The sequence below is a fragment of the Mirounga angustirostris genome, unplaced genomic scaffold (genome assembly GCF_029215605.1).
Source record: "Mirounga angustirostris isolate CCGP_5_RB_7025 unplaced genomic scaffold, mMirAng1.0.hap1 SCAF_9, whole genome shotgun sequence".
Lineage (NCBI taxonomy): Eukaryota > Metazoa > Chordata > Mammalia > Carnivora > Phocidae > Mirounga > Mirounga angustirostris.
In genome coordinates, this window is record NW_026991717.1 from 105,994,133 (window position 1) to 106,017,780 (window position 23,648).

The 23,648-nt window shown below is 41.4% G+C and overlaps 1 protein-coding gene across 2 annotated transcripts in view; it reads left to right on the forward strand.

Moving 5' to 3' along the window:
• PRKCH (protein kinase C eta) overlaps window positions 1-23,648 on the forward strand; it is a 221,176-nt gene that overhangs the window by 62,253 nt on the left and 135,275 nt on the right. For both annotated transcript variants that reach the window (XM_064571148.1, XM_045900996.3), the window contains exon 2: window positions 3,459-3,522. In XM_064571148.1, coding sequence (XP_064427218.1) covers window positions 3,459-3,522 — 64 coding nt within the window. The remainder of the gene's footprint in view (window positions 1-3,458; window positions 3,523-23,648) is intronic.

Sequence of the window (23,648 nt, forward strand, 5' to 3'; positions counted from 1 at the left end):
AGATCAGTGGAGATGAAAACAGACATATCTTTAGATTTGACAGTGGGACATGCCAAGGGTTGCAGGAGCTGCTTCAGTACCAGAGGGAGGCAGAAGGTCAGGCTGTAGGTGGCAGCATGGATGTTAGAAGGTATAGGGGGGAGGCGATAACTGTTTTTAAATATTTGACTTACCTCTTTGGCTGCCAATTTGTCTAAGTCTTTAGGTGCCTATGATAGGACACCCTACTCAGTGGCCAAAGCAAAAGGAATTTACAGGCTCAAATAACTGAAAAGTCCAGAAGAATCAAGCAAGGCTTGATCTCAGTGTGTAGGTGATATCAAGATCTGGTCTCTTTCTGTCTCTCCGCTTTCTCTTCTTATCTGGCTTCCTTCTCCAGCCCAATGTGGTGGCAGGAAGAGTACTGGACACTCCCCAAGTTTATGTCCTTCTAGATAAAGTTCAGCAGAAGTGAGATCTTGTCTCTTTCTTGTAGATCCAGGATTCTTAATTGGACCTACTTGGATTTTGTGCCCAAACCTGAGCCAGTGACTGTGGGAAGGGAATGATTACTCAGGTGATCGGATAGAGGGCATGTGTCTGCTCCTGGCTAGTCATCGTGGCTGGAGGAATTCAGTGCACTGATTGGCAAGGCCTGGGTCATGTGGCCAGTGGATCTGGGAACAGAATCCCAGCTGAATCATTGGGACTACCTGCAAGGGAGGGGTAGTTCTCAAATAAGAGCTGAAGTGCAGTTCCTGGAGGCTGGAATGGATGTTTTGGCTGGAAAGAAAATAGCCACCGGAGCTGTAGGGGAAAGACTAGGATCAGTGCATGGAAATTATTGGTTTCTACACTTCTGCTTTTAGAGAGAGATCTTTCTATGCACTGCAGGAATCAACGAGGCCAGCTGTGGAGGTAGCAAGTTGGCTGACGCGGGGTTGGGCCGGGGGGTGGGGGAGGTCCAAGCAGTCACTATGAATAGACGCCAACAGCCCATCAGCGCTGGGTAAATGGACGAGGTGATCTGGAAGGCCGTTTCCAAACTGTTTCTCTGTAGCACAGTTAGGAATTCATTTTTATACTAAAACTCAGTATACCCTCAAAATGCATATGAAACCGCAAGCAGAAGTTTCACGACAGAGTACTTTTCCTTGCTACGTGACACGTGCGTCTTTACTCTTCCAGAATCCCAGTTGTGTGCAACCCAACTCCGTTGTTTTCACATCAAACTAATGTCAAACCTGCCATTCGCAACCCCCTATTCTAAGGTCAGGGGTTTAGGTGGCGTAGGCTTGAAGCTGGTGCTTGAGTCTGGCTTTTCCATGGTGATGGTGGCACTGGTCAAAACTGAGGAAGCAAACCTGTCCTGCCTGTACGAGTTCCGGATCCTGCCAGTGCCAGAGCGGCTCCGGGCCGTGGGGCGGGGGTGGGGGGCGGGGCGGGGGGCGTGGCCTTCTTGTGGGCCCGCAGGGCAGCGCCGGAGGGAGGGGAGGGAGGTTCGGCGCTGGCGTGTGCAGGAGGAGCCCGGAGGCAGCCCAGCAATCTGTCTGTCCGGAGGCTGGCCAGCAACGGCCTACGTTGTGAGGATGAATGTGTGTGCCTGTGTGTGCTCTCGGCCAGGCCTTTATATTGAAGATGAAGGAGTGGCTTTTAAAAATAACATATTTTTGACTTGAAACAAGTCAAGACAGAGAGTGGAGACAATTAGAGACTGACATCCTGTTTAGTCATCTCTCCGGAGAGCTCTATTTTCAGAACTGTTCCATAAAGGTTCACAAGTGGTGTTAAGACAGTTTAGGGGATATTGTTAACTTAGCGGTTGTGATGTAAATAGCCGATTTGAACACTGGGGTGATCTACAGTGTGCTAACACCTTGATAGCAGATTTTGTGCAGAGGGATGGGGGCTTATAAGAATAGGCTGTTGTATAGGTAAAGCTTTCTGAGTCAGAACGAAGTAGGCATCTTTTATTTTGAAAAAGTATGTAATCAGGGTGTGGCATTAAAAATATGTGGTGGTAAGGTAGGGGAAGGTCAATCCATTTTTTCCCTAGTCTTTGTCGCCTATGGGTACAGTAAAAACAGTAAATAGTACTGTCAAGGCTCTCTGAGCTCATTTGGTGGAAGCCATGGCAGAAATGCTGAATAGCGATGTCACAGACTTTTGGATGAGAAGTGTGAAGCTTGGGGTGGTTAAGGACCTTGCCCAGAGTCTAGAACCAGCTGTGGCAGTCAGGCCGGAGGCCATGTCCTCATCTAGTTTGGGCACGGTTGTGATTTGCATCTTCTTTAACTGTAATATTCTACCAAAAATGATCAGCTGTATCTGTACTCAGCTTCACTGGACCTTTCTCTCTTTGAGGAAAGGTCAAAGGCAGAAATGGAGCCATGGGCTGAATCCGACAAGATTTTGACAATTGTAAACTCATGTATTGGGGTCCAAAAGAACCTCACAATCCAAGGCTTAGAGGTGTTCTTGGATAGTTCAAGGTTAGCACCCAACATGAAGAGGGCAGAGTCTGTCTACATGGGCTAGTGAGATCAGAGCAGATCTAGAGGGTGCTTCCTGAATCCAGAGGCGTGCTATACCAGGACCGGACGGAACCCGGAGACGGCAAGCTGCTGAGTTTGCAGACTGGATGTCTCAATAGCTCAGTGCATAGATAAGAGCTTTAAGGGATGTTCATACTCTGGGAACAGGCAAGGATCGTGAATGCAGAGCTCCTGAATTGCCTTCCCTGTGCTTGCTGAAGATGAATTACACTCAAGTGAAAATGGTAGAGATGGAGACAGAATTCTTCTCATACTTTTTGCTTCCTAAAAGGAAAGGTTGCAGTTGACCGCGCCACATTTGTTCATTACCTTGTATGTTGCCATTGTTTCTCTATTTCATACACCTGCCATGTGGTTATTTTTTTTTAAGATTTACTTATTTGAGAGAGAGAGAGAGAAAGAAAGGGGAGAGAGGCAGAGGGAAAGGGGGAGAGAGAGAGAGAGAGAATCTCAAGTAGATTTCCTGCTGAGCATGGAGCCCAAGGGACTGAATCCCTCGACCCTGAGATCGTGACCTGAGCCGAAATCAAGAGTCGGATGCTTAACCAGCTGAGCCACCTGGGAGCCCCTGCCTACCATGTGGTTTAATAAAATGTTGCTCTGATGTAGGATAGGGATATCTCAGGAACAATGACCAAGTTTACAGGTGCTTCTCAATAATATCACAAAGAGCCAAAATGGAAGAGAATAAAATTCAAGACAAGGGGAAACATTGAAAGAACTGTTTTCCTTAGACTTGCTTTTCCACCTTTACAGTTTCTTGTGTTTTCACTTGTTTCTTGACCCTCTGCTATTGAATGGAAGACTTAGGTCTGATTGATGGCCGTGATTTGCACAGCTAGGCCTCTTTGTAAAGCATTATTTGAGGCCCACAAAAAGTACTTTAAAATTATAATATAACCCATAATTCTTTTCTCTTTCTAGGTGGATCTGGAGCCAGAAGGGAAGGTATTTGTGGTAATAACCCTAACAGGGAGCTTCACTGAAGGTAAGGATGAGTTTTGGGTGGTTTCTGGTATAAGTATAATCTTAGTTCCTACTCAGTAGGAATTTCTTTTTTTTTTTTTTTTTTCAGTAGGAATTTCTAACATGGAAATTATAAAAAGAGCATTTTGTAAAAGATGCTTTAAAAATTGTTTTATGTTGGGTTGGCCGGTATTTAGTTTCTAATGATCTATTGGTTTGGATTGCCAGATTAAATATATTTGCTAAATCTGGCAATCTCATTATTTGTTTGACATACTGAGTTTTATTTTCTTCATCATCATCTTAGCTGAATTGGTTCTTGCCTCTTTTTGTTCATGTCTATCAAGTTGTATTATAGATTTTTGGTTTTGGGGCCAACTTTTCAGTTTGCCCTGAATGTGTTAAAAAATTTAAGGATCAGATTCTCTTTCTTATAATCTTTATCTCATCCTGCTTTTTAAGGGATTCTACTCCTCTTCCCCTGGTGCCACCCCCACCTCCCACTCCCTAATTTTTTAAAACAAATTTGAGGTAAAATGTGTATACAGTGAAACGAACAGATCAGAAGTGAGGAATTTGAGTTTTGGCAAATGCATGCGGCCACGTCACCAGCACCCTGATCCAAGATAAAGAACATTTCCACCACTCTGAAAGTTCCCTTGTGTCCTTTCCCAGTCAGTCTCCTGCTGCCAGAGGCAATAAATGGGATGTTTTGTTTTATTTTTTTTACCATAGATTAGTTTTGTCTATTCTGGAGGCTCATATAAATGGAACTATATAGTATGTTCTCTCTTGTGTCTGATTTCTTGTGCACAGCATAATTTTGGTGAGATCCACTCATGTCATTGTGTGCATCAGCATCCTATTCCATTACATACCCATTCTCTTCTTGATGGACATTTGGAGTCATTATGAATAATGCTGCTATATGCATGCTCATACATACATTTTTATCGAAGTACACTTTCCTTTCTCTTGGGTAGATTCGTAGTCCTGGAGTTGCTGGGTAATAGAGGAAATATATGTTCAACTTTATAAGAAACTCTCAAATGTTTTTCTAAAGTGGTTGTATTTTTATACTCCCACCAGCGATGTATGAGCGTTCCGATTATTCCATATCCTCCCCAACACTTGGTATGGTCTTTCTCTTTAATTTTAGACAGTCTAATGGGTATAAAGTGATATCTTGTGGTTTTAATTTGCATTTCCCTGGTGTTGAATACTTTTTCATGTGCTTATTGGTCATTTTCTTCCCAAGTGCCAGTTCAGGTCTTTTTGTTTCCTGAAATTTGGTTTGTCTTTTTGTTACTGATTTATGGTTATGTTTTCTAGATAAGCATCCTTTGTGAGACATTTGTATTATGAATATGTTCTCCCAGTGTGTGTCTTGCCTCTTCACTTTCTTAATGGTGTCTTTGAGCAGAAGTTTTAAATATCTCTGAAATCCAGTTTATCAATCTCTTCTTTCATAGTTTATACATTTTGTATCCTCTATAAGAAACCTGTCATAGGGTCACTGTAATATTGTCCTATTTTCCTTTAGAAGATTACAGGCTTTTATGTTTAGGTCTGTGTTATGTTATATTTAGGTCTGTGTTCCTTCTTAAATTAATATTTGTGTGTGGAGGGGTTGAGATTTCTTTTCCCTATGCTATAATCCAGTTGTTCTGCTCCCTACCATTTCTTGAAGACTTTCTTTTTTCTTGGAACCTTTGTCACTGATCAATTGACCCTACTGTGGATCTATTTATGAACTGTCTATTTTGTTCTGTTGATCCATTTGTCTGTCTTTATGCCAATACCACACCATCTTCATTGCTATTGCTTTGTAATAAGTCTTAAGGCTAAATAGTGAGAGTCCTCCAAATGCATTCTTTTTATTTGTTTGACTATTCTCCATATTTTAAATTTTGATGTCTATTTTAGAGTCAGCTTATCAATTTCCACACAAAAACCTAAATTTTGAATTGAAGTTGTATTGAATCTATCCATCAATTTGAGGAGAGCTGACATCTTAACAATCGTGAACATCTTCAAATCCATAAACTTGGTATATTTCTCCATTTACAGATGATCTCTAATGTGTGTTATCCATATCAATACTAGCAATTCTATATAATCTTCAATATAGAGATCTTGCACATATTTTAAAAAACGTATTCCTAAGTATTTTAAACTCTTGTTGCTGTTATAAATGGCATTTTAAAATATTTATTTTGGAAATTGGTAACAGTATATGGAAAAGAATTTTTTCTTGATTTTGCATCCTATGACCTTAACAAATTTCATTTATTAGTTCTAGTAGTTTTTCTTTCTTTTCTTTTTTTTTTGTAGATATCTTAGTATTTTCTCTGTAAATAATTATGTTGTCTATGAATAAGGCAGTTTTCTTTTTCTTTTCTAATATTTATGGCTTTTATTTCCTTTTCATGTCTTATTGTGCCCGGAGGCCTTGAGGACAGACCTCCTTGTCTCATAACTAGTTCTAGGAGGAAAGAATTTAGTCTTTCCCTAGTAAGTGTGATGTTAGCTGTGTGCACTTTGTATATACTTTTCATCACAATCAAGGAAATTCTTTCAAGTCCTAGTTTTCTGATAGGTTTAGTTTTTCTTTTCTTTCTTTCTTTTTAATCAAGAGTGACTGTTAAATTTTGGCAAGGGCTCTTTCTTTATCATGGACATGAGCATATGGTTTTTCTCCTTTGTTCTTTTTTTTCCCCCAGCAAGCAGCTAAATTACTGGCTATCACCTTAAAATTGTGAAGGCTTTTGAGAGTGGGGTTTTTTTGTTTTGTTTTGTTTTTTACTTTTTCCCCTTAATTCTTGGACAGATTCCATAGTCCTGAGACATCGTGTTCATTCGTAAGACATAACCAAGTTGGGGCTTCAGTGGAAAGCCTAAGGTGTTTGAAGGCCTCTTAACATTGTGGGACTTGGCCTTCAAACTCTCTCTCCTACAGTGGGAAGCAGCAGACATCTCAACTCCTTTCTCTCAGCCTTCTCGTTATTGCTTTTGGTGGACTTCTCTGAGTGTCTCTTGTGTATGCACAGATTTGAGGAGTTTATAGATTGGGGGATTCTTCTCTCTGTGGCCATATCTTTTCCAGGATTTCTCTGCTCAATTTCCAGTCATCTGTTAGTCCTGAATCTTGTCATTTCACTCTTCAAGCCAGTAAAACTGTAGTTTTCTGCTTGAATTCTTTTCACTCAACCCTGTGCAGCCTGGGGAATATAACCTTGGGAGATGGCCTATAAATATGGATCTTGACCAGCATAATTCCCCTCTTTCAAGTGTCAGATTCCCTCCAATTTCTGTACTTTTTTTGGGTGCTCTCCAGTGTTTTCAACTAATTGTTTTAAAATATATTTCTAGAGGTTTTAATTGTTTGTGGTGGGAGGGTTAGTCTATTAAAAGCCACTCTACCATTACTAAAATCCTGTGAAGACTTTTAAACATGTGGCTTAATGGTTTGTCCTTTTGGTGTTGGCATTTTGCAAATTGGTGACACCTTTGAAAATTGGTTTTCTCTCCTCTCCGCTGACCGTTATTCATGTGAGAGAGTTGTTTTAATGTTAATGTTTAATTTTTCCATCTGTTGTCTCAATTGTTGCATCGTATCTTTTTGCTCCAATATTGAAATTAGCAGATATGTGGGATACTTGGACATGAAAAAGCTCTCCAGATTACGGTTTGGTCAGCTCAAAGACCTTTTTGTTTTGCTTGGTATCTTGTACGTAGAGGATTTGTGAGAAAAAGGAGTCTGTTGATAGCTCAAATAAAATATAATGTGGTATTACAGAACACTGTTGCTAGAACATTCTCACAGCACATGAAACATGGGCAAAACCATGGTAGAGACAAACCCAGCCATGAGAGAAGAGGCAGAGCAAGGAGTGGGTGAGATTCTCAATGTGTTGAACTATCTTTCTGCAGTAAGTTACACGGGACCGATGGAGTGTGGCTGTGCATAGTAGACCAGGTGTCATTATGTGACTTCCTTTTTTTAAGAGTTATGCCACTTTTCAAGGACTGAATTGTATCAAGGTTCTGTCTTAAATTGTAACAGTAGAACACTAGGACTGGAATCCATATGGATGTTCTCATTACATTAATTTATTAGTGTTAGTGATAAGAAAGGAATGCCAAATATCACTAGCGGTGAGTTCTTACCAGGTCATTGCAATAGTATTCCTTTTAGAGGGGACCCTGGGTAAAATTGTGAGGCTGGCGGAGTTCCTCTTTGGTAATCCCACCTCCCCTTTAAATTAGTCCTTCTTGCTCTCTGCCTTTAACTGTCTCTTACTCCAGTAAGATACCCAGTGATCTCCTCTCTCTAGGAACAGTTGCTAATAAGAAAGACAGTGAACTCGTGGACTAATTCACACTGGAGTGATAGTGATCAGTATCTTAGTGCTCTACCCCTCTGAGGTGTGTCTGCATATTTTAAAAGCTGCTAAAACTGATACTTTATCCATGAGAAGTAGATTTTTAATGTTGACATTTCAGGAGCTATGGCATCTATGTGTGGGATATATTTTAGAACCTCAGATCTATTCTCTCTCTGTGGGAGCATTGTCTTGTAAGTTTGGCTCCGAGGCTGGGGGCTCAGCTTGAGCTTGCACATTGCTTCTGCTTTAGAGCACAGCTCCCTTGTCAAACACAGAGGCCGTGATAGCTGCCTCTGTGTGTGTGTGTGTGTGTGTGTGTTACATGAGGGAATGGAGCTCCACCACGCACCTGCTACAGCTGTGGCCGCAGCTGGGTCCTGGCATTGTGAGAATGTCCCTAGCTTGGCTTCCCTCCTGGCAGCCACTCTAGATTATGCACAGCCATAAAATGACAGGTTGGCTGATAGAACATTTGGAGCTTTAGTTCTTAGCTTGGATGCTGAAGGGCTTTACTTAAGGAAGCACTCTGAAGTCACGCCTGCCCAGTGTTCTCGGGCTGTGAAAGGAGCATTGGCCTGGGATCCCAGAGGGATGGCCAAAGCTCGAGAAATGTTGGTTGGGCCTCAGGGTGCATCAAAGGCTGTGGTTTTTGAAGGTCAGATGTTAAAATGTGTAGTGCTACATCTAAAACTAATGATGTAATAATATGGGGATTAACATAAGAATAAAAAAATTAAAAAAAAATATGTGTAGTGCTTTGCCAACTGTAGGGTGCTGTATGAAAGCATGCTAGTGGGATTCCCATCTCCATGTTCCTGTTGTTATGGTAGCAGAATTCCTGTCATTCTCCCCACCCCTGCCTGGGACCCCATGAATACTCAGCAGATTTGTTTTATTTTGGCATTGGATGTATTTTATACTAGAAGCTTCAAGAATTTAGTGAACAATGACGGATATGCTGCTGGCTTATCTCCATGCCTTTTTTCCTTTCATGGCCTCCTGTAGGAATTCTGCCGCTAGCTCAGATTCTGTAATTCCAAAGCTCTCCTTAAAAAAGGAAATGCTTAAATATGGCAATAATCTGTGATATACAGGGCTGGTGTTAGGAGCTACTGACTACTTCTCATTTCTTCCTCTCTCATTTTCTTATCTTTCATTAGTTATGCTGAAATAGCTGCTAAGGCAAACAGTTTTTATTAAATGTAAGACGTGGCTAAGAAACGACATGGGACATACTTACCGGGTACAGACCTGTGATTTGCCATAGATGCTGGGGAGATAACGATGGACAAGACTTAGACACTCTCCTGAGGGAGCTCACAGGATGGGGGGCAGATGCACCCCATGTGTGCACGGCAGGGGCCCAGGTCCTACCACGGGAACGAGTCCAAGGCACAATGTCAGCACGAGGGAGTATGTAATCAGATCAGCCGGAAGGTTTTTAGAGAAAGCTTCTCAGGGGAGATGATGTTTAAAGCAAGTTTAAATGATAAATGGAAATGCGCCAGGAGGGGAGGATATTTTAGGAAGGGAAGACAGTTTGTACAGAGGCACAGAGGTGAGAGAGCAGCAACAGGCTCCAGAAACTGAAAGTAGTGGGTTGGTTTTGGAGGTTGGGGAGCATGGGGGAGATGTGGCCAGCGCTGTGGGAGGGTCTTCTGTGAACGTTTGTCTGGAACAGTCTCAGTTTTGACTGGTGTACCAGTGTAACTGTGAACAGTGCCACCTTTCACTCTGAAAGGGTCCTGGGTTAGATAAATGACATAGCCACATTACTTCTAGGTTAGGAGAGGATGGGGTTGCCAATGAAGGGTTCTAAACAGAGAGAAATAAGATCTGATTTGGTGGCAATGGGTTCAGGGGGCTAGAGGCAAGGGGGTGTTTGAACATAAGAGGAGACAAGGGTGTGGAAAGCTATTAAGAGACTGTTAAAGTTACCTAAGAGAGAGATTAGTAGAGCCTGGGTTCAGTTGTAATCCGTGGGGATGGATAGAGAGAGAGGGACAGTTCTAAGACATGTATATGAAGCATAACCAACAGGAGTTGGCAACTCACTGGATGTTAGGGATGAATAAGGATGAGTCTCAGATGATGTTGTGGAGTCATTCATCAGCGAAGAAATATAGGGATGGAAGGGGATGAATTCAGCTTTGAATAGGTGGAGTTTGAAATGCTTGTAGGAAACCTAAGTGGAGATGTCTAGGAGGAACTGGAAATAAGAGTCTGAAGTCTGGCAAGAGATCTGGTCCCAAGGTGTAGCTCAAGGTGTCAGTGAGAGATAGATCCATGGATAAAGGGGCCCAGTGAGAAGATTTAAAGCCCCAAATCAAGGTTGAACAACAGCAGAACTCTGTGGAACACAGCACGTAAGGACTCTGACTCACAGATTATAATCCGTCGAACTCACTCAAACTATGTTGAAGGTTTACTTAATGAGCACCCGTTTTGTTTATATATTCATTACTCAGTAATGTTTGAGTGCTTACTGTATGCCAGAGACTGTTTCACCAGATGGTATAATAATGTCTTTCAAATTGGCATCAAAATGTTTGATAATGAAATTTGCATAAAGAACAGAACATAAAAGGCTTTGAAAAGTAACGTTTGAATTAGCGTTAACTGCAGTAGCTTCGAAGTTTGGTACAATGTGCTGGGTGCAGGTTTATTCTTAATGCTGGGGTAAGAAGAACAGAAGAATCTGCTCAAAAACCTACAGCGAGGGCTCTCTTCACTGAATTAAGATGGAACAAGAAAAAGTCTTAGTAGAAGTCTCTCTCCGAGCCGAAGGCATAACGTTATCAGCTAGATCAGAAACCCATCACCACTGTTCATCTTAAGAAAGGCATTGTTACTCTTGATCAGATGCAGAATTCCCCTAAGCACTGCTGCTGAAGTAGACACAGATGAAGTGATTTGTTATCTTGAAAAAGCTACCTCCTGTCACCCTTTATTTCATTCTGGCTAAGCCTTTCTGGAGCTAACAACTAGATCTGCTACCTAATCAAGCTGAAATTTATTATGGTGACGAAATAGCCATAGATTTTAATGCAGCTACTAGATGCTGACAGAATGGCAGGATCTGGCCATGTTTGATTGTCACTATACTGGACTAGTTTTTACCTGGAAGAGTGGAGTGACCAAAATAATAATAATAATAATAATAAAACAAAGGAAAATGCATGAACATGAATTGGTAACTGCTCCACTTGGGAGAGAACAGAAAGAAATTAAGTTAACGTAGTGATGTCTCATGTGAGAACAAATCAAAAAAGATGTTGCTGCATTGTCATGCTGTTAAGAAATACAGTGTCAGATTTTAAGATTGAGTTTGCATAAGTAAAGTTTGCCTGAACTTAGGGTACCTCAAACTTCAGTGGTTGGTCCCCAGAAAGAAAAGCAGACATTTTGTGCCTCCTATTGGAAGCCTGCCACACCATCTGTGAAGTAGCCTTGCTTAAAAAACCGAGCCTGAATCTGGTCAGGCTTCCAGATCTAACCACCAGGTTAGAGGAAATACTGGGCACAGGGGAACATTTTAAATGACACCACGGGAGAGGTGCGTAAGTGGTCAGTTGGTTGAGCGTCCCACTCTTGATTTCAGTTCAGGTCATGATCTCAGGGTCATGAGATCGAGCCCCACAGGGTGGAGCCTACTTAAGATTCTCTCTCTCCCTCTGCCCCTCCCCCTGCCATTTCTCCCCCTGCCATTTCTCTCACCCTCTCTAAAAACAAACAAACAAACAAACAAACAAAATGACATTGTGGGAGAGACTTGTTTTTTTCCAACAAAAAATTAGAAGAAAGAAAAGAGAGGGAGAGAAAACCAAAATAACAAGAGAGAGGCCAATTAACCAGTTTCAGTATATGGACCACATTTTATCCCAATTCCAACACGAATTGTAAAACAAACAACTCTCAGGAGACAAACAAGGAAATAGGCACAGTGACTGGACACATGATATTAATTAATGTTATAATGTTATTTAGGTATGATTGTGATATCGTAGTTGTTTAAAACAAAAAGGGCATCTATTAGAAATACTTGAAATATTTTCTGTTGAAATTATTTGATAGTTGAGATTTACTTTAGAATAATCAAGAGGTGGGAGGAGGGAATGGGGTACAGATAAAATCAGATTAGCCATGAATTGATTGATGAAGCTGGGTGTTAGTTACATGTGGGTTTATTATACTTTTCTACTTCTGCATGTGTTTGAAATTGTGTGTAGTAAGAAGTAAAAAATTAAGATAAAACTACACATTTAAAAGTTATCTATTTCCTGGACAAAAAACAGAATCTGGGTTACCTGTATAACATCCAAATGATACTTTAACTTTGAATACATATTCCCTATCCTCATTTATTAAAGCTGGTGTTGGTTCTTTCTTTTTGGTCTGTATATGTTTTATTATTAGTTCCCAATTTTTATGTATTATGAGGAGGCAAGTTAAAAATTTTAAATGACTAAGGTACTTTGGTACTTTTTTTTTAAAGTTCTAAATAAATATTAAGCCAGGAGTCAAAAACGGCAGGTAGGAAGAGATGAGTAAGATAATACCCTTCGTAAAGTCCTCACTTAAAATGAATGACAAGTAAATCATCTCCTACTAACAATTACATAACATTTTGTACTTGCAAAGTTTAATTTTAAGATAGTTTCCTAAAAGAATAAAGTAAATCAAAAGAATTAATGGTAGAAGGATCTTTATGAAGATAGTAAGACCGAAGTTCTTAGTGGACGTGCTTTTTCCCCAGCGTTTGCCAAGCATGCTTGAAGGTATTCTGTACCAGTTTTGTTTTTGGTGAGGGACGGGGGTAACTTCTTAAAATAACAAACGAAAATACAACCTGACAAAACACCTGTCATTGGTGGATTTTATGCTTGTCTAGAAAACTTTGCTAAAGGGGTGCCTGGGTGGCTCAGTTAGTTGAGCATCTGACTCTTGGTTTGATCTCAGGTCCTGATCTCAGGTTGTGAGATCGAGCCCTTCGAGGTGCTCCAAACTCAGTGCAGAGTCTACTTGTCCCTCTCCCTTTCCCCCTTCCCCCCACCCCCTGTGCTTCCCCCCCCAGCTCATGATCTCTCTCTCTCTCAAATAAATAAATAAAATCTTAAAGGAAAAAAAAAGAAAACTTGCTAAAACTTTGAATTGCCCCCTTCTTTCAGACTCTTACTACATTACTTGGAACTGATTCCTGGGGAGAACGTGGAAGGTGCACTTGAATTTTGGTATCTGCTTATTCTCTTTGCCAAAGCAGTGCATTACTGTGTAGAATACTATTCTAATTTTTTTTTTTTTTGGTACCATTGCCTTAGTTTTTAGCTCAAATTTCCTGTGTCAAACCATTGGTTTATAAATAATGAAGTTCTCTGCTAAATCATTGTGACCACACGCACCAAGGCAGATGAAACGTGTTACTGTTTGAAAGCTGCAACCCACAGTTTCTCACTGGATCTCATACCCACAGTGCATGTCATTTTTAAAGGGAAAAAGGTTATCTCTGATGGAAGTTAATTTTCAGGATTCCTTTCTCATGTTTCAAGCCAGGTGACAGCATATCAATTTAATTTGTTTTCAGTTTAGCTTTTATAACAATTTTTATTCCTTCAGTATATTCAGCCTGAGAAATGAGTGACCACTTCAGTTTTGGTCTAAGCAGTTCTGTGGCTACTGCTGGGAAATGAATGCCAGGGTGAAGACAGGGCAGGAGAGCAAGATAGAGGCCTTGAGGGAGGGAGAGAAGAAAGGAAACTAGAAATGGAAGAACTGATCTTTTTAAGGATCGAGATTAATTGTCTGGTGTCATAGTTTGCCTGTTCCTCTTCTGAATGACAGCCAGCTCATTTATTGAACACCTTCTGAGGGACCAGATACTGGGCTAGGGAGTAATTTGACAAATAGCAGCATTAGCCCTTATTTTATTTTCTTTCTGGAAGCAGGACGGCCTCTTACCCTAATAATTGGTAACCTATGTCCATGCAGTCCCGTATCTTAAGTCGTTTGCTCCCCACACCAAATTTCTGAGGCTGGTATGATGCTCAGTATGCAAATGGTGAATGCAGCACAGAGACACTGATTGTACTGTGGTCTCTTGGAAAGTGCCAGACCCACACACAGCACAGCCTGGGGTGCTGAGGTCCCGTATCCTTCTAGGCTACCCCACTGTCTGGGAGGCGTCTCGTGTTTTCTCTTTATTACACCTTGAAAGAAAATGGTCCTCTAGGTGGTATAATCTCACCCTCCTCAGGGTTGTGTCATCTTTTGGGATGATCTGTGTTTGCAAAGCTTCCCTTGGATTCCTCGTTTTTAAACCTAAAGATCTTCTTAGATGTCGGGCATGGATCAGAGAGCTCTGGAAAGACTTAACTTGAGATTTGCTCAAGCTTTACCATGATTATCTGTAGGTTCTCTTAATGCAGATCTTAAACTAGAACTTGGAAGGAATTAAAAAATAAGTAAGTTCAGCTTAGGGTGTGGTAGCCGTATTTGCTTAGTTATAACCCACTCATCGTTGGCTTCATCCTAACTACTTCTGTTACTTTCATTGACTACTGATGGTTTTGTTCAGAATGTTTCAGTTGCTTATCAAAGTGGGGTCCTGTGGACCTCTGAGGGTTCCAAAGACATTTTCAGGAGGTCTGTGGTTCAAAACTATTCTCTTTATAATACTAAGATGTTATTTGCTTTTTTTTAGTGTATTGACATTTGCTCAATGGTGCAGAAGAGATGATGGGTAAAACTGCTGGCGCCTTGGAATGAATCAAGGCACCAAACCATGCAGTCAACACTGTAGCCAGTGTGGTCTTCATTGCCAGACGATTGCAGGGGAAGAAAATAGTTTCATATAAGAATATCTTTGTTGGGGGCGCCTGGGTGGCTCAGTCGTTAAGCGTCTGCCTTCGGCTCGGGTCATGATCCCGGGGTCCTGGGATCAAGCCCCGCATCAGGCTCCCTGCTCAGCGGGAAGCCTGCTTCTCCCTCTCCCACTCCCCCTGCTTGTGTTCCTGCTCTCGCTTTGTCTCTATCAAATAAATAAATGAAATATTTTTTTTAAAAAAGAATATCTTTGTTGAAGCAGTAAACATTATCAGTGTTATTAAGCTCAACCTTTGACTCTGTATCTTTATAATCTGTGTGATGAAATGGGAATTATCCATAAGGCACTTCTGCTATATACTGCAATACTATTGTGGCTCAAAAAGAAAACCACTTGTATGCTTGAGTTGTTAGCTGAGCTAGTCACTTTTTTTGTGTGTGTGGAACACCATTTTTACTTGTAAGAATGACAGACTATAGTAATGAAGTTTTGGGAATTTCTCAGGTATTTTCTTAAAAATGAATGAAGTGAGCCTATTACTTCAAGGGAACAACTGTGAGTATTTGATACGAATGATAAAGTCGGATCCTCTAAGCCATAATCAGAATTTTGGAAAATTTTATCCACCATTATGAGCTTGTCAGCTTGCAATACTTAAAAAAGACTTTTCTCATGAGTTTGTTGTTGATATTAATTAACAACTGTGATCTTTAAATATTGTGTAGTAAAGTAGGTCAACATTTGGAAGAAGATTCGCATAACTCAGTGAACCCATATTTTCAAAATGACTTATACGACATGTTACAAAACCATGTGTGGGTCAAGGATCCAAGGGGAAGTGTAAGACAGACTAATGGATTTACTGTAACAGTATGAAAAGCTTATTGATTATGGTTTTAGATTTCACATTGCAACTAACTTTTAAGAAACGACCACTTGTCCAGTTTGATCTGATATCAAAGAATACTCACAATTATCTGAAAATGCTCTTAGAACATTCCCTCATTTTCAGCTACTTTCTGTGTAAGGCTGGATTTTATTCATATACTTCAACTAAAACCACATTGCAACAGATTGAACATAGAAGCAGATATAAGAATCCAGCTGGCCATTAAAGTCAGATGTTAGGTTTGCAAAATTATAAAACAATACCACTCTTATTTTTTTTTTGTTTTGGAAATTACAGTTATCACTCATGAAGATGTTACTTATGTTTTCATGCGATGGATTTATTGTTTTAAGTGACTTTTTAAATGTCTCAGCTTTAATTTCAAATAGGCAAATATCGATAAAGAAAATCCATATAAACCGAAACTCTGAGTCTTTAATTTTTAAGACTATAAAAGGGTCCTGAGACCAAATTATTTTTAGAATTCATAGTTTAATTTTTCCTTTTATGTTCTTTTCACAAGTCCAGCACTTTTAATTTAGGGACCACAGAAAGAAGGAACTGACAAATATGTGTGTATGTTGTGTTGGGGACTGATGTTAGGTAACAATCAGGTCCTATAGGCAACAGAATGATTCAGCAATTTTTTGAAACCATAATCCTATTTTTCTAATTATTTTTACTGTGCAATGTACTTTTTCAGCCAGTTTTTGTCATGGGCCCTTTCTCATAAAAATAGGAAGGTCAGGAAGTAACACCCAAACAACCAGAAGCCTATGGTGGTTTCTAACTTTGGAGATGGCTGTTCGGGGTAGCTTTATGCTCCACCTTTGCTTGATTTGAACAGAATAAGGCAGTCACAATACTTCTGAGCAAGTGGTCAGAGGTGTAAGCACTAAAAGCTGAACCTCAAAAATAGCTCAGAGATCTATGGACAGAAGTATCAGTAGATTTGCTTTATGGGGCACTTGCTTATTAACTAGCATGTTCCTTTGACATCAGGGTTCTTGAACACACACAGTCTGAATAGTTTCTTAATTTTCTCAAACTTCTTTTTTTTTTTTTTTTGGTTGAAATTACATTAATGTGGTATTCTCTCAGTGGAACTGAGATTTAGGTAAAATAGAGCTGAATTACTTTTTTGATAGAAAAATTAATTGCTCCAGAGCCTGTTTTCATTATGCTTCAATCTCATTTCTGGTGACCCCTGATCTCTGCTCTTTCTGTTTCAAATGAACAGCCAGTTATATTGGCATCCCTTTTCTTAGGTCTTCCCCAGTAACGCCCTGTGTCAGTGGGCAGGTAGAGAGGAGGAAGACCTATTTCTTCCTTTCTCCCCTGAAACTTGTCTCTCGCATCAAGATTTCATTCTGGTGTTTAAAATTTCTCTGTAGGGTCTTGAGTCAATGCTGAACGACTTCCTGCAGGAGGTTGAGAGTATGTGTGTGTGGGTGAGGGCATGGCGGCCTAAGTTTGAAGGCATGTTCTTTGCATATGTCAGAGACTGCCTTAGATTTTTGTAAATAGTGATTTATTTCTCAAATTATTTTGGAGAAAATCAGTTTCTTCCTCTATGAATTTACATTTGGTTACAAAATATACTGGGTTGAGCAATACTTCTAAATTATTACCACTTGGGTCTGGTGGATCAAAAGGACTATCCATATATACACACAGAGATTATTTATGTGTGACCTTATGTTAAGTATGTATGCATGCACGTATTAATGACATTGGTTCTCATAGAATTCAAAATTTGGTGTGTGGGAGGAAACAAAGTATTAGATAAATTAATGTAATATGCCAAGTGGCAAGTGAAAAAATAAGGCAGAGCCAGGACAGAGAGGAGGGCTGTGTGTATTGTTCTGTTCCTATCAGATGACCTTTGAGCCAGGGATCTGAAGGGAGGGAGGGAGTGGACCCTGGGGCTGTCTGGCGGGGGCGGGAAGAGGGAACAGGAAGTACGAAGACCCTAAGTGTGTGTGGGGGGATAGTCGGTGAGTGAGAGTTGCAGCGGAGGAACGTGGCTGGACTATGAGGTCATGGGGAGGTGCCCCACATCGTTGCAGGCACAAGCTAAGCATCCTGTTAATGTCCTTTTCGTATTCAGGAACATGCCATGTTGCTTAGGTGAAGTTCACCTATATTTGATGCTGGCTGATTGAGCATAATCTTTTCCCCTTTGGCTAGGGTCTTCAAGAGTACCATATTACATCCATTTACAATGATTTAATAATGTGGGCGCCTGGGTGCCTCCGTCGGTTAAGCACCTGCATTCGGCTCAGGTCATGATCCCGGGGTCCTGGGATCGAGTCCCATATCAGGCTCCCTGCTCAGCTGGGAGTCTGCTTCTCCCTCTGCATCGCCCCTTCCTGCCAGCCCCCTCCCCTGCTTGCTCTTGTGCATGTGCTCTCTCTCTCTCAAATAAAATCTTAAAAAACAACAACAATGATTTAATGTAAGTTACTAAAGCCTAAACTATTTTGAGTTCATCATGAAGACTTTCCCAAGTTCTGTGGACTCCACTGTGATTGTTCTAGCTAAATTAGGATCCATTACACAGCTTAAGTATGGATTAAAAGTTCAAATTGACTGTTGGGAGATATATAACAAGTTCATGCACCTCTCAATATAATTAGCTATAATTCAATTCTATTTGTAGGTTGTTAAGAAATTACTCTTATGTACCTTACCCACTTAAAACATGGAAAACTTAGGCTTAGCTGGAGTCTTCTGTTCTTGAATTTGGTGGGAACTATCATTTGTAGTAAATGTAACTGATATACATCTGGTAAACATCTGGGGAGGTAAATGGATTGGAGCTTGGTCTGGGCATACTGTAGGGACTTAGTATATAGCTTTTAGAAGCTTAGTTCTTATTGAATTTTGATGATACTTCCTATTTTGTGTAAATGAGTGTACTTCCAATATCTGAGTCCTTGGATTGGGATTTACCAATTACTGAAAATAGGGCCTTTAAAAACTATGTGATGGTAAGAGAGGACCTATTCTAGAGCAATGAAATCACTTAAGAATTTTGAAAAATATGGATTCTCAGGCCTCAGACTGAATTAGAATCTCTGGGGAAGAGGCCAGAGAAACAGATTCCTAATAAACACTTTGGCTGGTTCTAATGGTTGACTAAGTTTCGGCACCCTTGTTGTATCCCAAATCATATCTAATGTGATTAATGGAAAGTTTTGGTGATTGGAAGGTTTGCTAGTTGAAAAAAAAGGTAGAAAAAAAACCCACAGAGGGGAGTATATTACTTTGGTGTAGTCTTTTAAGAGTTGACAAAACAGCAAATTTTTTTTTTTTTTTTTAAGAGCTTTAAAAATACCATAACATAGCTAGGTCAGGTTACAGTTCCTGTGCTTTTAGGAGGAGAAAATGAGACTCAGAGGCTAAGGGCCTTGCTAATGTCTGCAAACACTCAGTGTTAATGCTGAGACTCAAGCCAGGCTTGAAAATGGTAAAAGCAGGCTGGGAATGTTGGCTGTGCTACCTATCAGCTGCTGGACTGAAGACAAGTTGTAGGCATTTCACTCTCTCAGAGTAACCGGGATCAAGAAAAGGCAGTTTGGAGGGCAGGGATCTCCAGGGTACCACCTTCCCCAGAACCTCTTGTCGTCTGAATCCGCTCTGACTTCACCTCCATACCGCCGTCTCTCAGTTTGGATCTGAGCGTTTGCTCAGTGTATGTATTCAGCACCATGCAGTAGCTACGGCGGCGCTTTTCATTGTCTTTTAAGGGGAAGGATCACTTCTTTGCTGGAGCCAACTGAAAAACACTTGTGCTTTACTGCACACCATAGGGTTCCTCTCTTGCACCATCAGCATCCCAGCCTATCCCGGTGGCACTTCCACTTCCGGTTTGGGGTCATGCAGTCTTATTGTTCTGGGGAGTTTTGGGGGAAGGGCAGGGAGAGCAATCTGTTTTGTTTTTGTTTTTTAATCCAGGAAATAGGTCAAGCTTTTTAGATAATATGTCAGTTTTAGTGAGGCCTCCCGCTTCATGAATGCCCCCAAACTTACTTCCTGGTGTTAGTGTTAATCCTGTCCTTAAGAGAACCTCACAGACAGAATCCCCTGGAAATTGCTATTGGGGATTCTTACTGTGCTAGAGATGTGGGGTGGGTGGTGGAAGGGCATCAGCTTTAGATCAGAGGGACCCAGCTCCGCTTCCTGTACCTCCTAGCTGGGTGACTTTGAACAGTGGTTACCTTATATGTAAAACATGGGGCTAGTGTCATCTACCCCCAGGATTATTGTGAAGGTGACATGAGATCATACAAACATGCATACACCCACAAAGGGCTGTTTTAGGACCTGATGCAGATTATGTGCCCGTGCATTTGGAAGGAAACCCATACCCGATTTCCCCATGTGCTTTGTGGTGAATCATTTAAGAGGCACCAGGAAAAATATGACATAAACCCCTTTCCTCAGCCATTGTTTCAAATCCGAGACAGCAGTTGAACTTCACATGTACATCATATTCTGGGAGGGTACAAAGTACATCCTGGTATGTGTGTCGAAGTGCTTTTGGTAGGAATTACCGTCAGTGAAGCTGTGGGTGGGAGAGAACGTATGGAAGGATCACTACAAACGGTAGTGTCCGTTTCCTGCATGCTGGGCCCTTGGGAACATACGTTGCCCCTGTTCCTAAATCTGCCCATTAGAGCCAATGCTATACTTTCCCCTAAGGGAACATCCTCAGGGATCTAGATAATGCCTAGATTGATGTTGCTGCCATCTCCTTGTGAGGACTGACTGTATCGTGGATTATGTAGTGTGTGTGTGTGTGTGTGTGTGTGTGTGTGTGTGTGTGTAGACCAGCCCTATTCATGGGCAGCTCCACTGCCATGGGTGCTTCATAGGAATGTGGATAGGACAATAGATAGGGATTAGCGGTCTATTCCCCTGTCTAGCATGACCTATGGAGCAGTGGGTCCAGGGAATTACTCTTTGGGATCATATTGAAACCAGCCCCTGTGGTTGGCTAGTTCTTACAGCACAGATACACAATTGCAAGGAGTGCGTTCTTCCAATAGCTCTGTTAAGATGAATCAGTTTTTTTTTTTTAAAGATTTTATTTATTTATTTGACAGAGAGAGAGGCAGCAAGAGAGGGAACACAAGCAGGGGGAGTGGGAGAGGGAGAAGCAGGCTTCCCGCGGAGCAGGGAGCCCGACGCGGGGCTCGATCCCAGGACCCTCGGATCATGACCTGAGCCGAAGGCAGACGCTTAACGACTGAGCCACCCAGGCGCCCCTAAGATGAATCAGTTAATATTTGAAAGACATCTCTAGGTCCCAGAAAGGTGTGTTTTAAGAGCAGATCGTACGAACTATTTGCTGTTAATTTCTTATCCCTAGAGGATCAAATATTAAATGCCAGGGCAGACGTTGTAAATTGTCGGGCGGCATTGGCCCCTATCTCCCACCTTTGTCCCAGCCCCAGGATTTCCCTGGGTCTGGTCACCAGCCTGGCCTAAGTGCTGCCCATCTCCTTGGAGCAGCCCTGGTGTTTCCTTTGTTACTTATTCACAAATTGCAGTTGGGTCCCTCCATGTGGATATTTGTATAGCATTGGTCTCTCCCAAATATTTGCCTTAGTTTATTAAATTACTTCCTCATTTGTAAGTTAAAGTGTGTGTTGACTTTTGTGGTTTTAATCTTACAGGCTTGGTTGTCTTTGTATTACCAGATGGTGTCCATAAGCAGGGTTTGTTTGCTTGCTGGCTTGTTTTGTTTAGGGCTCAACCGCTACCCAATTCCATCTTAAGTTAAAGATGGTGTTCTGTTCAAGTGAAAATCCATTTTAGCTCTACTACTTAATTATTAATTAAAATGTCTCCTGCATATTTTGGAGGCGAAATTGCAATTTTGTTGCATGTGAAGGAAGGGCGTGCGCTGAAAAACAATTTTTGTGTGGATTGGGGTTAGCCTCTTTGCTCTGTGGTGCTGGCAGGTAGAATAATATGGATCCGAAGGGCCGAAGGCAGGCTTAATTGTTTCTGGGAAACCTATTACCAAGGTATTTTATTTTATTTTATTTTTTTAAGATTTTTTAAAATTTGTTTGACACAGAGAGACTGCTAGAGAAGGAACACAGCAGGGGGAGAGGGAGAGGGAGAAGCAGGCTTCCCCGCAGAGCAGGGAGCCCGATGCAGGGCTCGATCCCAGGACCCCTGGGATCATGACCTGAGCCGAAGGCAGACGCTTAATGACTGAGCCACCCAGGTGCCCCATCACCAAGGTATTTTAAAGGCTCTTTTCCTGTAGGGGTGTTGGGGAGGGGTTCCTGCCTGTGAAGGCAAACAGAGTCAAGATCTGGGTGCTTGCTTCCTGCTTCTAGCACCATTTCTGGCCCATGGAGTATAATGGTGGGGACTGTTGGGGTGAAGTTGCTCCTTCTGTGGCTCCCTCATGTTCTTGGATGCTCTCTCTTCCACTCTCTCAGGTGGAGCGCAGTGGACTTCCTGAGTTGAGGAGATGGGTCTGAGTCCAGAAAGAGTAAGGCAGCTGGAGGATGCAGGATAGAAGAATACCAGGGAGGAGACAGTTCCCCATAGAAAGAACTCCAGAGATACACAATGCGTCCCCCTTGAGTATTCAACTGAGTGCTGATCAGTATAAGAAAGCTACCTGAGCCAGGGAAAGAGCCATCTAAAAGGATTAGAGAGAACTGTTTCTGGTACTCACCTAGGGCCAGGAATAATGCCTGTTCCTACTAGCTGGACTGGAAAACCTCAAGATTCATGGAACATTGGGTTGAGTATGCAGAAGGGCCTTGGCTGCCTGGTGGGGAATAATCAGCCCTAGACTGAGCACTGTTCTGGCCCACCGAGCAAATCTAAAAAGCAAAATCTGAAAGGATCAAACTATTTCCGAGTAACTTAACTGTATCCCTAAATAAAGCTCAAGAATACTTATATGAATATAAGACTATCCAGCACTCAACAGGTAGAATCCACAATGTTTGGCATCTAGTCAAAAATTACCAGGCGTGTGAAGAAGCAAGAAAATACAACTTACAATGGAAGATAAATCAATCTGTTGAAAGCAATTCAGAACTAACACAGATCTTAGAATTAGCAGATAAGACATTAAAACAGTCATGATAACTATTCCATATGCTCAAAAGTTAAATACAGAGATGAAAGATGAAAAAAAGGAAACCAATTGGATCTCAAACATGGCGTGTTTTTCAATCACTCCTTATGTTACTTTGTTATGTTGCTAATTCTTATGTTACTTTCACCAAATCCACCTGACCCAAACCTGGCCCTACTGATGTATCTGATTCCTAAGCTCTTTCCAGTCCACTCAGTATTCTCTTGAGCCCAGACTCCAGGGTCATTACTGCAGTGCTAACTCAGTGATGCCTAGGAGTTAGTTGACTCTTTGACCTTCCTTCATGCCTGCTATGTCTGTGCCAGACCTGAGCAGTCATCCTCCAGTGCTGCTCTTGGGACAGAGAATGCTGCTGGATCCATTGGTGTATGTCTTCTCCATGTATAACCAGGTACCCAGCAAAAATCCTACTTTGCTTCTTGTGGGTTTTTCAGGAGCTCCAAAACCTTCATACCTATAAGCCCATCTTTTTTTCTTATCCAAATTCTGGTTCAGTGGTCTGCTGAGAAAAATCCTGCAGTGACTCCCATCTGTATGTATCCACTGTTCCTTCGTATGGCTATCTCCTGTCTGCCTTTCTGCTGGTTGCCAGGGAAACCTCTCTTCACACAGAGACTATAACCTTTTTCCTGGGCAGATCCATTCTCTTTGCCCTCTTAACATGTTCTTGCTTCCTCACTTGTCTGACTTACACCTTGTGCAGTCCCTTAGTCTCCCTTGGTTGCTTCTCCTTTGGTGATGTTGATGGAAAAAAATTCTTCACTTGATCCTTGGCTACCATCCCATTTCTTTCTTTCTTTTATAGCCAAGTATCTTTTTTTTTTATAGCCAAGTATCTTAACAAATACTCTGTATTTACTCCTCACCACTCCCTTTCTTCTCAGTCTCTGATTCTCTCTTGTTCAGATACCTC